The sequence below is a fragment of the Rattus norvegicus genome, chromosome 12 (assembly GCF_036323735.1).
Source record: "Rattus norvegicus strain BN/NHsdMcwi chromosome 12, GRCr8, whole genome shotgun sequence".
NCBI classification, from domain to species: Eukaryota; Metazoa; Chordata; class Mammalia; order Rodentia; family Muridae; genus Rattus; species Rattus norvegicus.
In genome coordinates this window covers 14,884,576-14,898,319 of record NC_086030.1, presented here as the reverse complement: position 1 = coordinate 14,898,319, position 13,744 = coordinate 14,884,576, and the positions used below count along the sequence as shown (strand labels likewise).

Genomic DNA, 13,744 nt, shown 5'->3' with positions numbered 1-13,744 from the left:
ATTGTGCTCAGCGTGGGGTTTCTTTCTGAAAATTGAAGCCAACTACTGCAAAGCATGTTCTTTTCTCCTTGCCCGCGTGTGTCGCGTGGGCACACACATGCTGCAGTGCACATGCGGAGGTCAGAGAACGTGCAGAGCTTGTTGGCATCTCAGGCTGATCTTAAACGTAGCCGTCCCCTGCACATAACCCCAAGCGCTGGGTCAGTCTTCTAAATGCTTTCAGGGAGAAAGGCCGACAGAGTGAGGATATCCGTATTATTAGATTTGCTTGTGGTACATTTGGAGGGGTCGGCATTCGTACACGGTGACAGTTGTGAAAGGCCTTTGAGAAGGATGGTGTGGTTTGCATTTCTGCCCCTTTTTTTGTAGGCGGGCAGTCCATTCAGAGAGCCCCTTATCAAGTTCCTGACGCGGCATCCCTCGCAGACAGTGGAGCTGTTCATGATGGAAGCGACGCTGAATGACCCCCAGTGGAGCCGAATGTTCATGGTAGGAGGCTGTGCTGTGCCACTGTGGCTGGTGCCTGCCGAGGGCTGTCAGCCAGCGTGCTCGGCCTGTAGCACACCCACACTCCTGCCTCTCAGGTGTGCAGGTGCAGACCTCCAGCTCGGGAGGGAGGTGGGGGGTTCGGTGGCTTTACCAGGTGATGCAGCTAGGATTCTTCACAAGCCAACAGTAGGATTACCATTGGAAACATCCTTGTCTTGACCTGTGCTTGTTTATGTGTGCGGTGTACACACGCCACAGTGCACATACAGAAGTCAAAAGGCAGTGCTCAAGAACCAGGTGTTTCCATCCTCTGCATGGGTCCCAGGAGTCAGGCTCACTGGCAGCGTCTCTACCCACTGAGCTGACTTACTGGTCTTGGTTTATGCATCTTACGAATATGGGAGTTTGGTCTGCACACTAGAGGAGGCCTTGGATCTTTGAGACTACAGTTATAGGTGGGGGTCAGCCACCCTTTAGGTTCTGGGATTTGAACTCTGAACCTCTGGAAGAGCATCAGTGCTTTTATCTGCTGTGCCATCTCTTCAGCCCAGCGTCTTTATTTATTTATTTATTTTCGGAGCTGGGGACCGAACCCAGGGCCTTGCGCTTCCTAGGCAAGCACTCTACCACTGAGCTAAATCCCCAACCCCACGTCTTTATTTTTTAACTTTTTTGAGGGGGAGCTCTCTGTAGGCCTGGCTGGCCTGGGACAGGCCGTTCTCTGCCTCCTGAGTTTTGGGATTCTAGTTGAGCCTACCATTCCCAGCAGCAACAGTTCATCCAGAAAGGCGCTTGCTGTTGTGTTTTTTATTTTTATTGCTTTTGTTTGCTTTCTTGAAGAGATGGCCAGGAACTTTAGAAGTGTGTCATCCCACCTGGCAAGTTTTGACCTGATCTAAGCAGCTTTCTTCATTCTTTTGCTTTCAGAGTTTCTTAAAACACAAAGATGCCAGACCTCTGAGGGATGTGTTGGCAGCAAACCCCAACAGGTTCATCACTCTGCTGCTGCCTGGCGGTGCACAGACAGCAGTTCGCCCCGGCTCACCCAGTACCAGTAACATGCGCCTGGACCTCCAGTTCCAGGCCATCAAGGTAGCACATCTTCAGTGAACCCAAAGCCCCTCTGGTCAGGCTGAGCTGAGATCCCTGATGCTTGCCTCCTTTCTCACAGATCATAAGCATCATAGTTAAAAACGATGATGCGTGGCTGGCTAATCAGCACTCTCTAGTGAGCCAGTTGAGGCGAGTGTGGGTAAGCGAGACCTTTCAAGAAAGACACCGCAAAGAGAACATGGCCGCCACCAACTGGAAGGAGCCCAAGCTTCTGGCCTTCTGTCTGCTGAACTATTGCAAGTGGGTGCATGTGCTTCCTCTTTCCAAAACCTAGGTTGTGGGCTTGTCCCTGAGGTGCCCGATCTTTGGGTCCTTGTGTATTTGTACAAAGGGTGGATGGTAGCTCACATCATTAAAATGTGAATTAGGGGTCTCAGGAAGTGATTCAGTGCTTTGCACCCATGAGTACCTGAGTTAGGATCCCCAGAAACCCACAGAAATAGCAGCCTGCCTGTGTTTCCAGACTTTGAAGGCAAAAATGGGGTTCCCCAGGGCAAGCTGGCTAACAAGACTGTCCCTTATCAGTGAGTTCTGGGTTCGATTGTCTCCGTTAATAAAGTGGAAATGCAGTCTGAGGCGATTCCAGTTTTGGGCCTCTCACACACATGCAAAGTCACGCTGCGTATGTGTATGACACACATTGAGAAATGGGAAAGAAAGGGGAAAGGCACAAATCTGGATGCTGTGCAGTGACAGAATTGGCCTTAAGCTCACCTTCCTTGTCCCGGCTCTTCAGGAGGAACTATGGCGACATAGAGCTGCTCTTCCAGCTACTCCGAGCCTTCACTGGTCGCTTCCTGTGCAACATGACCTTCTTGAAGGAGTATATGGAAGAAGAGATCCCCAAAAACTACAGCATTGCTCAGAAGCGGGCACTCTTCTTCCGCTTCGTAGAGTTCAACGACCCCAACTTTGGAGATGAACTGAAAGCAAAGGTGGGTCCCACTGGTACCAGGAGGCGACAGCAGGTACTGGGTCTGTACAGGGAACTGGGCCGTTACTCCTGATGAGCCCCATCTCTCCAGATGCCTATGTAATGGGCCCAACTGTCAGAATGGGGGAGAGAGCCAAGCCGAAGTTGGCACCCTCTTCCTGAAGTTCGTAGCTGCCGTTGGCAGTTGCCATTTGGGTGGAAGTCAAGATGAGCAGTTGCTCTCTTAGTCAAGTCTTACCTGGGTGGTGCAGGCCTTGTGCTTCTGCCTGACCCCCAGCCCCCCAGACTGACTGACTGACTGACTTAGTTACTTTTGCACAGCTCTGTTCTGCTTCGTGTGCTCTTTCCCCAGGTTCTGCAGCACATCCTGAATCCTGCTTTCTTGTACAGCTTTGAGAAGGGGGAAGGAGAGCAGCTCTTAGGACCTCCTAATCCAGAGGGAGACAACCCGGAGAGCATCACCAGTGTGTTTATAACCAAGGTGCTGTCCCCAGGAGCACTTCAGATGGGTGGATGTGTATGCCTGTGGCAGGGGTTTGTGGGAGTAGGATTTTCCATGGGGCTCCCCCACCCTGTGTGTGTCTGTCAGAGGACAACTCGAGGGAGTCCTTCTACCATGCAGTTCATGGCAGTCGAACCCAGGGTGTTGAGCCTTGGCAGCAAGTGTCTTTAGCCACTGAGTCGTCTCTGCAGCCTCCAAAGAGTGTTTGTCAGGGTTATTTTTAAGAATCCTGATAAAGATCCTGCGTCTCTCCTTCCTTAGGTCCTGGACCCTGAGAAACAAGCTGACATGCTAGACTCCCTGCGCATCTACCTCCTGCAGTACGCCACGCTGCTGGTGGAGCATGCCCCCCACCACATCCACGACAACAACAAGAACCGCAACAGCAAGCTGCGCCGTCTCATGACCTTTGCGTGGCCCTGTCTGCTCTCCAAGGCCTGCGTGGACCCGGCCTGCAAGTACAGCGGGCACCTGCTGCTGGCGCACATCATCGCCAAGTTCGCCATCCACAAGAAAATCGTCCTGCAGGTGCCTCCTGGGGCTCGGTCCTCCATGGGTATTCCTTGCTCTCTGGACAGCCCCACCCACCTCTTTCCGTCCTTCCTCAAAGCCTTAAAACAGTGGGAGGACCCATGCCTGCCTTAGAGATCTGTAAGAAATAATCGCCATTATGTCCTCCCGATGAATAGTCATAGAGAAATGATCGAGGATGACAAGGGTTCAGCAGGACAGTCAGGGAGCTCATGAGCTAGGTTCTGACTCCAGCCCAAGCTGTCCTGGAACTTGGAGCGATCCCCCTGCTTCAGCCCCTAAAGTGGAAGCCAGTATTGGGCAGGGATAGAGTTTTGGTTTGAGAGAAGAGCTGTGGGTTTGAAGGTGGTAGGATGGACTGCTGAGCATCACCCGTGTGCTTACAGCCGGGCAGCACCCTTGCTGGTGTGTTTATTACACTGAGAGAAAGGCCTCATTTGTGATCTTTATACTGAAGCCTGAGGGGGTGTTAAAGATCCCCCTGTGGGGATTATCCTCCTGAGGTGCTGCTCTGCCACACGCTCCATTACAGCCTGGGTCTCGGTCCCCACTGTGAGTTGTTCATTTTCCTCTGTTGTTTCTGTGTGTGCTGGGGAGAGGAGAAGGGAGATGTCTGGCTGGGCGCTCACACCCACAGCACAGGTGCTAGAGGGAGTTGATTCCTTTATCTTTATGTGGGCTCTAGGGGTTAAACCCGGCTTGGCAAGCTTGTGTGGGCTTCTAATTCTGACCCTGTGAAACAGCTTTGAAGATATATATGATTTGGTTTGCATGGTGTATGTATGTATAGCGTGTGTCTGTGTATGTATGTACATAACATGCATACACATAGATGCTATGTGTGCACTGTACACGGGGAACAGAAGAGGGCATCAGATTCCCCTGAGACTTGCATTTCTTTTTTTTTGGGGGGGGTTCTTTTTTTCGGAGCTGGGGACTGAACCCAGGGCCTTGCGCTTCCTAGGTAAGCGCTCTACCACTGAGCTAAATCCCCAGCCCCGAGACTTGCATTTCTTTTTCTAGGTTTTCCACAGTCTTCTCAAGGCTCACGCAATGGAAGCCCGAGCGATTGTGAGACAAGCAATGGCCATTTTGACCCCAGCGGTACCAGCCCGCATGGAGGATGGACACCAGATGCTGACCCACTGGACTAGGAAGATCATCGTGGAGGAGGGGCATACAGTCCCACAGCTGGTGCACATTCTTCACCTCATAGTGCAGCACTTTAAGGTGTGTAAAGCGACAGCAGATGTGTGTCTGTGCAGCCTCGGGTGCTGGCTTCAAGCCCTGCTCCTCCTACGTTCAGTCAGAGCTGATGTGATGCTGGTCCTGTGTCTGCAGGTGTACTACCCGGTGCGGCACCACTTGGTACAGCACATGGTCAGTGCCATGCAGAGGCTGGGCTTCACACCCAGTGTCACCATTGAGCAGAGGAGGCTGGCTGTGGACCTCTCCGAGGTTGTCATCAAGTGGGAACTGCAGAGGATCAAGGACCAGCAGGTAGGACTGTCAGCCTTAGCTGCCCTCTCTCATGGGGTTCCTTACTCCTGGGAACCACTCAGTAAAACCGGGTGTGTCTGTGTTTTTCAAGCCGGATTCTGACATGGACCCAAATTCTGGTGGAGAGGGCGTCAACTCGGTGTCCATTAAGAGGGGCCTGTCTGTAGACTCTGCGCAGGAGGTGAAACGCTTCAGGGCGGCCACCGGAGCCATCAGCGCAGTAAGGACTTGTGTTTCCTTATGTGTCCTGCTCTCTCCTGGGACTCTGCATGTAGTCCATGAACTCTGAGTGCTCTTTAGAGTTAGCTGGGAACTGAGACCAGCTCCAGGGCCCGGCACCCACTGGAAGTCTTTGCACTTCCTGTCATTCCTCTTCACTGGCTCAGTACCATCAGGGGCTGCTAGTTATTTACAGAAAATATCAAAAGAGGAAGCTGGGGGGTAGCACAGGAGCCTAGCCTGCCAGCAAGGGGCTGAGAATGTGGCCCAGTAATGTGGTGCCTACATAGACTCTAGCAGTGAGAGGTTAGGGTCAGCTCAGCTGTAGAGCGTCTGCCTAGAATCCCGCAGCAAAGGGGCTGGAGGTGTGGCCGACAGAGGACCTGCCCAGCATGCGTAAGGCCCTGGGCCCCGTTCATAGCAAAAGAAAGAAAGAAGGGAAACAAGCAAAAAGGACTAAGAAGGTTGAGAATGTGTGTCCACTCTCTTGGTTTCTGGTCGAGGAGCGGCCTCCTCGAGGGTCTTGGGCACTGTCTCTTCACTTTTGGTTAGAATGGTGGGCCTGGGAGTCTTGAGCTCTGTTCTTGGCTGACATCGGGGCTTGTGGGCACCAGTTTGGCTGATAACCACTTCAAGATTCTTGTCCAACTCTTGCTGACCTGCCTGTTTAGATGTCCCCACCAGTGCCCAGGACTCCAAGTGGAAACCTTGACCCATCTCTGCTTTTTCTTTTTCCTTCTCCCCAGCATCCATCACCTACACCACAGATTAGTTTCTGCAGCTCCCTCCCCTCCCTACGGCTGCTTCCGTGTCTGTCACTGCTGATAATGCCTCTCATAGAGCAGAATACCAAAAGCCTTTCCTTCCCACCTTAAGTCAGAGGAAGCAAGGTGAAGGTCGTCAGACCTCTGCTTTTATACCTACCTTATAAGTGTTTTGATCACTTGAAGTTAGCCCTGAAGTCAGACTGCCTTGCTGTCCTGGCCAGAGCCTGCTGGTAGCTCACAACTCCTTCCCCTTCCCCCACCCAGGCCTCCATGAAGTGCAGAAGCTCCTTGTCATGTTCCCTCCTTGTCACATACGGTGTCACTCCTACTGCCAGTTTGTGCATTACGTCATGTGCCCTCCAGCTCTGTCAGGGATCACAAGGCAGGGGTCCCTGACCTGGGAGTTCTTCATGCCCATAGCCTGGAGGTGACAGCCCTTATCAGCTGTCAGGTCAGGATGAGTCCCCATCGGAGATGCTTGTTGTGCCTTCCCTTCCCACTTTAAGGGACCATCCTTTCCTAGGTGTTTGGGAGGAGCCAGTCACTGCCAGGAGCTGACTCTCTTCTTGCCAAACCCATTGACAAGCAGCATACAGACACCGTGGTGAACTTCCTCATTCGAGTGGCTTGCCAGGTATGAGAATGCCTAACAAAACTGTCTAGTGAGCCTGCAGCATGGTGTCGTGACCGGGCCTGAGAACAAGTCTACCATATGCCAGATGGTGCTGATATTGTGCCTGGCTTATGTTTCTGGAACTTGTTGTGTAGCTCTGGCTGGCCTCTAGTTTCAAGTCCTGCTTGAAGCTCCTGAGTGCTGGGATTAAGGTGTGTGCCACCACACTTGGCTGCCTGGTCCCCCACCCCCATCCCCACCCCCACCCCCGAGTTGAGGACTGAACCCAGGACCTTGTGCTTGCTAGGCAAGCGCTCTACCACTGAGCTAAATCCCAACCCCGGACCTGTGTCTTTTTATTCATAGGCATTTCTGCCCCCTAGTTTATCCTCTCATTGTTAATGAAATAATGACATCTGTTTAATATGTCATACAGAAGTCACAGGACAACTTGTGGGAGTCTCTTACCATCACATGGGAGCTCAGGTTGTTAGACTCAGCAACACATCCCCTCACTGGCGGCCCAGTCTTCATGATGTGCACATTGTGGTGTAGAGAAGGCCTCTGGGCCTCTAGTCCGCTCCTTGTTTTCTGTGTGCCAGGTTGGAGATGCTGTAGCTCATTGTAGGCATTGAGTTGAGCAGGCTGCAGGGATCCGTGCAGCCGGCCTTTACTTGTGTGCTTACTGTAATGGCGCTTACTGTAATGGCGCGTATAGCCTGAGCGCATTAATCATTGTTATATATATGATCTCACAGAGTTGCTGGGCATCCATCTCTGAAACCTGGCATTTTTGTTTTCCAAAACCCAAGATAAATTGAAAAAAGTTTCTGGAGGGAGGTACTGTAGAGATGGCTCAACAGTTAGGAGCACTGTCTACACCGTGGGACCTGGGTTCGATTCCCAGCTCCTGAATTGTAGCTCACACCATCTGTAGCTCTGTTTAGAGAATTTAACCGCCTCTTCTAGCCTTTGCAGGCACCAGGCCGCATACATGGCATAGATTGACATACATGCCCAGACATATTAAATAAAAGTAAATCTCAAAAAATTCATTTTCCTTTTTAATTCGGGGTGGATTCTTCAGTCCTTAAAGCTGTCAAACAAAACATTGTTTTGTGCATTACTGAAGATTGCTAAGGCTTTTCAAAGAATCCTTTGAGCTGCTTAATCAGAAGATCCCGTGTTTCCTTGTGGTGCATGGCGGTCTCGTGTAGGGGTCTTTGTGCAGGTATCCCTCCCCAGGAAGCAGGCCCTGTTCTCAGCTACCACATACACCTACCTGCTGCAGGGGAGTGTATAGGTGAAGAGACCTGGCGTTGGGAGGATGCCTGAGAGGCAGAATGGTGGGGTGACTGCCTGACTGGTGTTGCAGGTGAATGACAACACCAACACAGCAGGGTCCCCTGGAGAGGTGCTTTCTCGACGCTGTGTGAATCTCCTCAAGACCGCTCTACGGCCAGATATGTGGTGCAAGTCGGAGCTCAAACTGCAGTGGTTTGACAAGCTGCTGATGACTGTGGTAGGTGTGTGGGGCTGTTTGTTGATGATGTCACCTGGCTCTGGGGTGGACAAGAAGTGTGCGTCTCCTCTGGGCCTGATTCTCAAAGCCGAGCTTCGCACCCCTGTGCCCACCCTGTGGCCCCTTCCATTCCCTCTTCTGGCTGACCTTGACTTTGACCTTTGAGTTCTCAGCCTGGAGAGCTTAGACTAGGTCACCTGTGTCTGTCTTCGCTCGAATGCATTTCTTTCTTCCATTGACCTAGCTGGCTTGGTATAGCGGTTGTGATGGACTGGTGTAATCACTCTTCACAATGAGTTAGGGTTTGTAAAGCAGTGTTTTAGTGGTCCAGGGCAAGTAGGTGATGTGTGCTTGGTGCCATTCCTGGTTGTTTCTGTGCGGTGTTTACCTGAAAACCTTTGTCCTTGGGTTTCTGGTGGCAGCAAAAGCCTGGTCTCTTGTCATTGCCATCCCAGGTTTCCCCCTGTCTAGTTGTTGATGGAGTGTGAGAGCTTATACTCGGCCTTCAAAAGAATGGTGTAGATATCTGCTGTTTAAGACCTCAAAGAGGGGCTGGAGAGATGGCTCAGCGGTTAAGAGCACCCGACTGCTCTTCCAGAGGTCATGAGTTCAATTCCCAGCAACCACATGGTGGCTCACAACCATCTGTAAAGAGATCTGATGCCCTCTTCTGGTGTATCTGAAGACAGCTACAGTGTACTTATATATAATAAATAAATAAATCTTTAAAAAAAAAAAAAGACCTCAAAGAATCCATTCTCGGAGGCTTAAAAGGCTGCGGGGTAGGAGTGAGGGGTGGCAGAGCTGGAGGGGAGGGGGGCTTATGCTGTAAACCAAAAGTCTGGTTTGTTTTTTTGGTTTTTTGGTTTTTTTGCTGGTTGTCCCTTTTCCTCATTGCCCTTTTGAAAACGTGACTAGCTTTCCTACCAGGTGGCTAGCTGTTTAGCTCACCATGTATGTACACAATTGCTACCATGCGTAACCGCTGGGACCTGACCTCATGCCAGCTATACATAATGTGTGTAAACCACAGGAACTGACATTTCTAGAAGCTGTGTCTATGCTTCGTACAGTTTTTATTTTAATGATGACATCATTTGGTATATTGATTAAATGATGCAGATTGAAAAACATCTTTTTGGTATGGATTTTTGTATTTTAAGTAGACCAGGAGAGGCATTCTACATTATAATACCTTTCCTTTTTTTTTGTCCAAATTTTAGTGATTTAAGTGGTATTTAGTGTCGGACATAAAAGTCTTAATGACCTTTTTACGGGGTTAGCTCAGTCTTATAAAGGTTGTACATGGTTGTGGTGGCCATGCGATCAGACAGCTGTACTGTATTCTGAATACTTGATGGCATCTGATTTTGAAACTCTTTGGACTGCGTCTCTACTTAGCTCACCTGAGAGTGGCCTGTTTTCCCTGTCCAGGAGCAGCCTAACCAGGTGAACTATGGGAATATCTGCACGGGATTGGAAGTACTGAACTTCTTGCTAACTGTGCTGCAGTCTCCGGCCATCCTCAGTAGCTTCAAGCCCCTACAGCGGGGCATTGCAGCCTGCATGACCTGTGGCAACACCAAAGTGCTGCGAGCTGTGCACAGCCTCCTCTCCCGACTGATGAGCATTTTCCCTACAGAGCCGAGTGAGTGGCCTCCCCTACCCCTCCTTTGCCAGAGACAGGTGGGCCCAGGGACTGACTGCTCCCTGAGGTCATTCAGCCTGTAGTCCGGAGTTGTTTTCCCCACAACATTATTCCTTGGCTTTGTTTTTGAGACAGGGTCTCCATATGTAACTCAGGCTGATCCTAAACTCTCAGACATCTGCCTGCCTGGGATTAAAGACATTCACCACCATAACCAGTCTCTCTTTTAAAACGTTATTTGACTTGAAAACTTAATGGTACTGCATTGTTTTGTGTCTGTTTTGAAATTCATTTCTTCATTTGCCGGACGACTTGTCCTTTCAGGTATTTAGAGGAAGTTAGGTTGCAGTACCATAACAAACAACGTGAAATGGTTCATGTTCTGATTAAGTATACTTAGAGCTCTCAAGATGAGAGTTGCCCTTAGTGGAGTCAAACAGTCAATCAAGGGGTGGTGTGCACCTGTCATGTGACTGAAGGAAATGCTCTGTGCTACGTGTCTAGCTTCACGCGCTAACCCTAGTTGCCTGCCCTGCTTGTGTTTCAGGCACTTCGAGCGTGGCCTCCAAGTATGAAGAGCTGGAGTGCCTCTATGCAGCTGTGGGGAAGGTCATCTACGAAGGCCTCACTAACTACGAGAAGGCCACCAGCGCCAACCCCTCCCAGCTCTTCGGTGAGCACATGTGTGGTTTCCCAGAAGTGGCTCGCTTGGGCTGTGGTTCCTTCTCACTGGACAGCCTGCCAGGGTCTTCAGGTTGATGGGCTCTTTTCTCAGAGTTTAGTGTTCTGTCCATCACTTGTCCAGAAAGAATTCCGAGTCTTTTGTTCAGCCCCAGTGCAGACTTAGTTTGAAGAGAGTTGCCTTGCACTGGTTGGGGAATTGCTGTCCTTGGGTCATGGCCACTCAAAGGTCACTAGACGATCAGGCAGCTGGATAACTGCCCCAGATACCCTGAAGTTCAAGTTAGAAGACACTCCGTGCCCCTTGCCACACTAGTCACATTTAGGCTCAGAATTGGGTTGGTTCCATATTTTTTTTTCCCTTCCATATTACGTTCTTGTGTTAAACTTGGGAAATCATTTTAAACTGAATGACAGTTACTTATAAGCCTCTCGTAATGAACACTAATAGGTTGGTGTATATCGTTTTCTGTTTTTACTTAAGTGGGCTTTTGTTGTTTTGCTTTGTTTTTTCCAAGACAGGGTTTCTCTGTGTAGCCTTGGCTGTCCTGGAGCTTGCTCTGTAGGCCAGGCTGGCCTCTGCCTCCTGAGTGCTGGGATGAAAAGCATGCACCACCACTACCTGGCTAAATGTTTGATAGGTTGTGTGTGTGCATGTGAGCACAGGGTGCCCACGGAGGCCAGAGGCATCGAGACTCCCCCAGAGTCGGACAGTGGTGCAGCAGTGGTTCTGGGAACCAAGCCAGGTCTTCTACCTGAAGACTATTGAACTCTCAGTGCCTATATATTGTTTTCTATACATAAGAACATATGTAAATCACCCTGGTTATGAAAAATGCTGCAGTCTGAACTTGTATTCTGAATAATTTTAGTTACTAGTTTCACAAAAACTCCTTGCTTTCTAAAACTGTCTGTTTGCTCACTGCAATTCAGGACCCGGGTGTGTTTGGTTTAATTGGTCTGTCACCCTGTTCACGTCTGGCTGCTCTAGACCAGCCGATTGACTTTTGTGATGTCAAGGGGGCCATCTTGGTTGTTTGGCTCCCATCACAGGATAAAGGAACATCTCTGTGTGTTCGTTCTCCAAGGTGCCCAGACAAGAGCTGACCTCTCTGGGCCCCGTGTTCTTCCTCTGTAGGTAACAGCAGACTAGGGTAGCACACAGTGAGGGGTTCCATGGGAGCTGGCTGTGCCAGGGCCCTCCTGTCTGGTGGACTCTGCTCTGTCACTGTTAGAGAGCACAGCAGGGTGCATCTCATTTTCATCGAGGATCAGTTACCTGGGTTAGAATCGGGCTGGCTGTGGAGCCATGGCTGCTGTGCACACACAGGCTTTTTAGCAAGGGCAGCAGCCTGCGTTGTCCACACCTGAGATGCTGGCACATACACATGGCCACTCCCTCTGATGGGCCTGTCATGTGACCCAGGAAGAGAGTTCATGTTCTGTCAGGCTCGAGATGGTGGAGACATCCCTAGTGAAAGACAGCTCTTGGCCGACACTTAGACGTTGTGTCATCCCACACTGACTGTGTCTGCAGCACACACACGGTTGCTATTTCTTTGCAAACGACTGCTCTCCCTGCCTGCAGGGACACTTATGATCCTCAAGTCGGCCTGCTGCAACAACCCGAGCTACATCGACAGGCTCATCTCCGTCTTCATGCGCTCCCTACAGAAGATGGTCCGAGAGCATCTGAACCCACAGGCAGCATCCGGGAGCACCGAAGCAACCGCAGGTGACAGCCCGGGGCGGGCGTTCTTTCTGCATCCACAGATGACTTTGTGGGTCATCTCGTTATTGTGCGCTCTGTGTTTGGACATTGCTGTGAACATGGGTTAATTGAAGTTCTGTTGATTTGCTTTTGTGACAGAGGTTGAAAGTCAAAACACGGCTCAGGCCAAAAAATTCAGTTTAAAAAATTGTAAGAGTGAGAAGCAGAACAGAGCCAAGGCTCCTACTGACAGGAGGGTTAGGGGGCAGCAGGGCGCTATGTTTCCCATGGCTGTTGAGGGTTTCCCCGGGACCCAAGTGCCTCGTAGCTTCAGGTAGGCTGTGGAGAGACCGGGTGTCCTCTAGGACATCAGCTCTTGTCATCCCCCTTTCTTGTGGCTGAGGCTGCTAGAGGGCACTTTGCAAGGTGCAGCCATGAAGAAGTGGGATTGGGTCAAATCCCAGCATGCCAGTTCCTGGAGAAAGGCGTTAGCATGAAAGCATCTGTGGACTGAGTGCATCTGTGGACTGAGTGCATACGTGTGTTTGCTCTGCAGCTGGAGCAAGCGAGCTGGTGATGCTGAGCCTGGACCTCGTGAAGACTCGTCTGGCGGTGATGAGCATGGAGATGCGGAAGAACTTCATCCAGACCATCCTGACGTCCCTCATAGAGAAGTCCCCAGATGCCAAGATCCTCCGAGCTGTGGTGAAGATTGTGGAGGAATGGGTTAAGAATAATTCCCCGATGGCAGCCAATCAGGTGAGTGCAAGAAGGTGCCGCACTCGGCCATGTTGGCCCTCTCTGAACCCAGGAACATAGTTCCTCACTCTTCCTTCTGAGACCCGTGGAACACGAGATTGTTGTGTCATGGCCAGGTAGCTTTGCTTGGCGAGATGTTTACTGGGCCCCTGGGGCGAGCCCAGCAGTGACCTAACCTGCTAGACTTCACAGTGGCTTTTCTTTTGTTACGATGTCACATGAATCTTGTAGGTTTATTCTTTAATGGCGATGGCTGTGAGCTGTAAAGTAAGGGACTGTCCTGGCGGAGGGTGCCTGGGAGCTTCTGACTGGTTTCCAGTGAGTCAGCCACGTGAAGGTCGGCATGCCTTGACTTTGAGCACCCAACAATAGTTACAGTCATCTTTGATATTTTATTTCTCTTTAAAAATGAGCTGGCCTAATTGCAGTAAATAATAATGTTACTGGTAAAGTAACAGGAGCGTGGAGAGTTGGGCAGGTGGCTGTGAAATTCTTCTGGATTTGTTCTTTTCAAGTAGAAATAATTGCTACTTTCTCTGGGGAAACCAATTTTGTAGACGCCTACACTCCGGGAGAAGTCAATCTTGCTCGTGAAAATGATGACTTACATAGAGAAACGCTTTCCGGAAGACCTTGAACTAAATGCCCAGTTTTTGGACCTTGTTAACTATGTGTACAGGTAATTGAGCACTGGTCACGTTACGGCCTGTGGTCATGGGTGTCCCTACTCAGCAGTGCATATGGCTCTTCCGTCT

At 50.5% G+C, this 13,744-nt stretch overlaps 1 protein-coding gene and 1 long non-coding RNA gene across 22 annotated transcripts in view; one reads left to right on the top strand and one right to left on the bottom strand.

The window, feature by feature from the left end:
• Window positions 1-13,744, bottom strand: part of LOC134481264 (uncharacterized) — a 63,922-nt gene that overhangs the window by 12,755 nt on the left and 37,423 nt on the right. The gene's annotated exons all lie outside the window — the stretch shown is intronic.
• The window catches only part of Trrap (transformation/transcription domain-associated protein), an 89,687-nt gene that overhangs the window by 43,125 nt on the left and 32,818 nt on the right, over window positions 1-13,744 (top strand). For all 21 annotated transcript variants that reach the window (XM_039089172.2, XM_063271123.1, XM_039089174.2 and 18 more), the window contains 16 exons: window positions 370-489; window positions 1,417-1,581; window positions 1,661-1,842; window positions 2,339-2,537; window positions 2,889-3,017; window positions 3,300-3,566; window positions 4,593-4,799; window positions 4,911-5,069; window positions 5,161-5,289; window positions 6,579-6,689; window positions 8,044-8,190; window positions 9,625-9,838; window positions 10,386-10,511; window positions 12,108-12,254; window positions 12,787-12,989; window positions 13,547-13,668. In XM_039089172.2, the coding sequence (XP_038945100.1) occupies window positions 370-489; window positions 1,417-1,581; window positions 1,661-1,842; window positions 2,339-2,537; window positions 2,889-3,017; window positions 3,300-3,566; window positions 4,593-4,799; window positions 4,911-5,069; window positions 5,161-5,289; window positions 6,579-6,689; window positions 8,044-8,190; window positions 9,625-9,838; window positions 10,386-10,511; window positions 12,108-12,254; window positions 12,787-12,989; window positions 13,547-13,668 (2,627 nt within the window). The remainder of the gene's footprint in view (window positions 1-369; window positions 490-1,416; window positions 1,582-1,660; window positions 1,843-2,338; window positions 2,538-2,888; window positions 3,018-3,299; window positions 3,567-4,592; window positions 4,800-4,910; window positions 5,070-5,160; window positions 5,290-6,578; window positions 6,690-8,043; window positions 8,191-9,624; window positions 9,839-10,385; window positions 10,512-12,107; window positions 12,255-12,786; window positions 12,990-13,546; window positions 13,669-13,744) is intronic.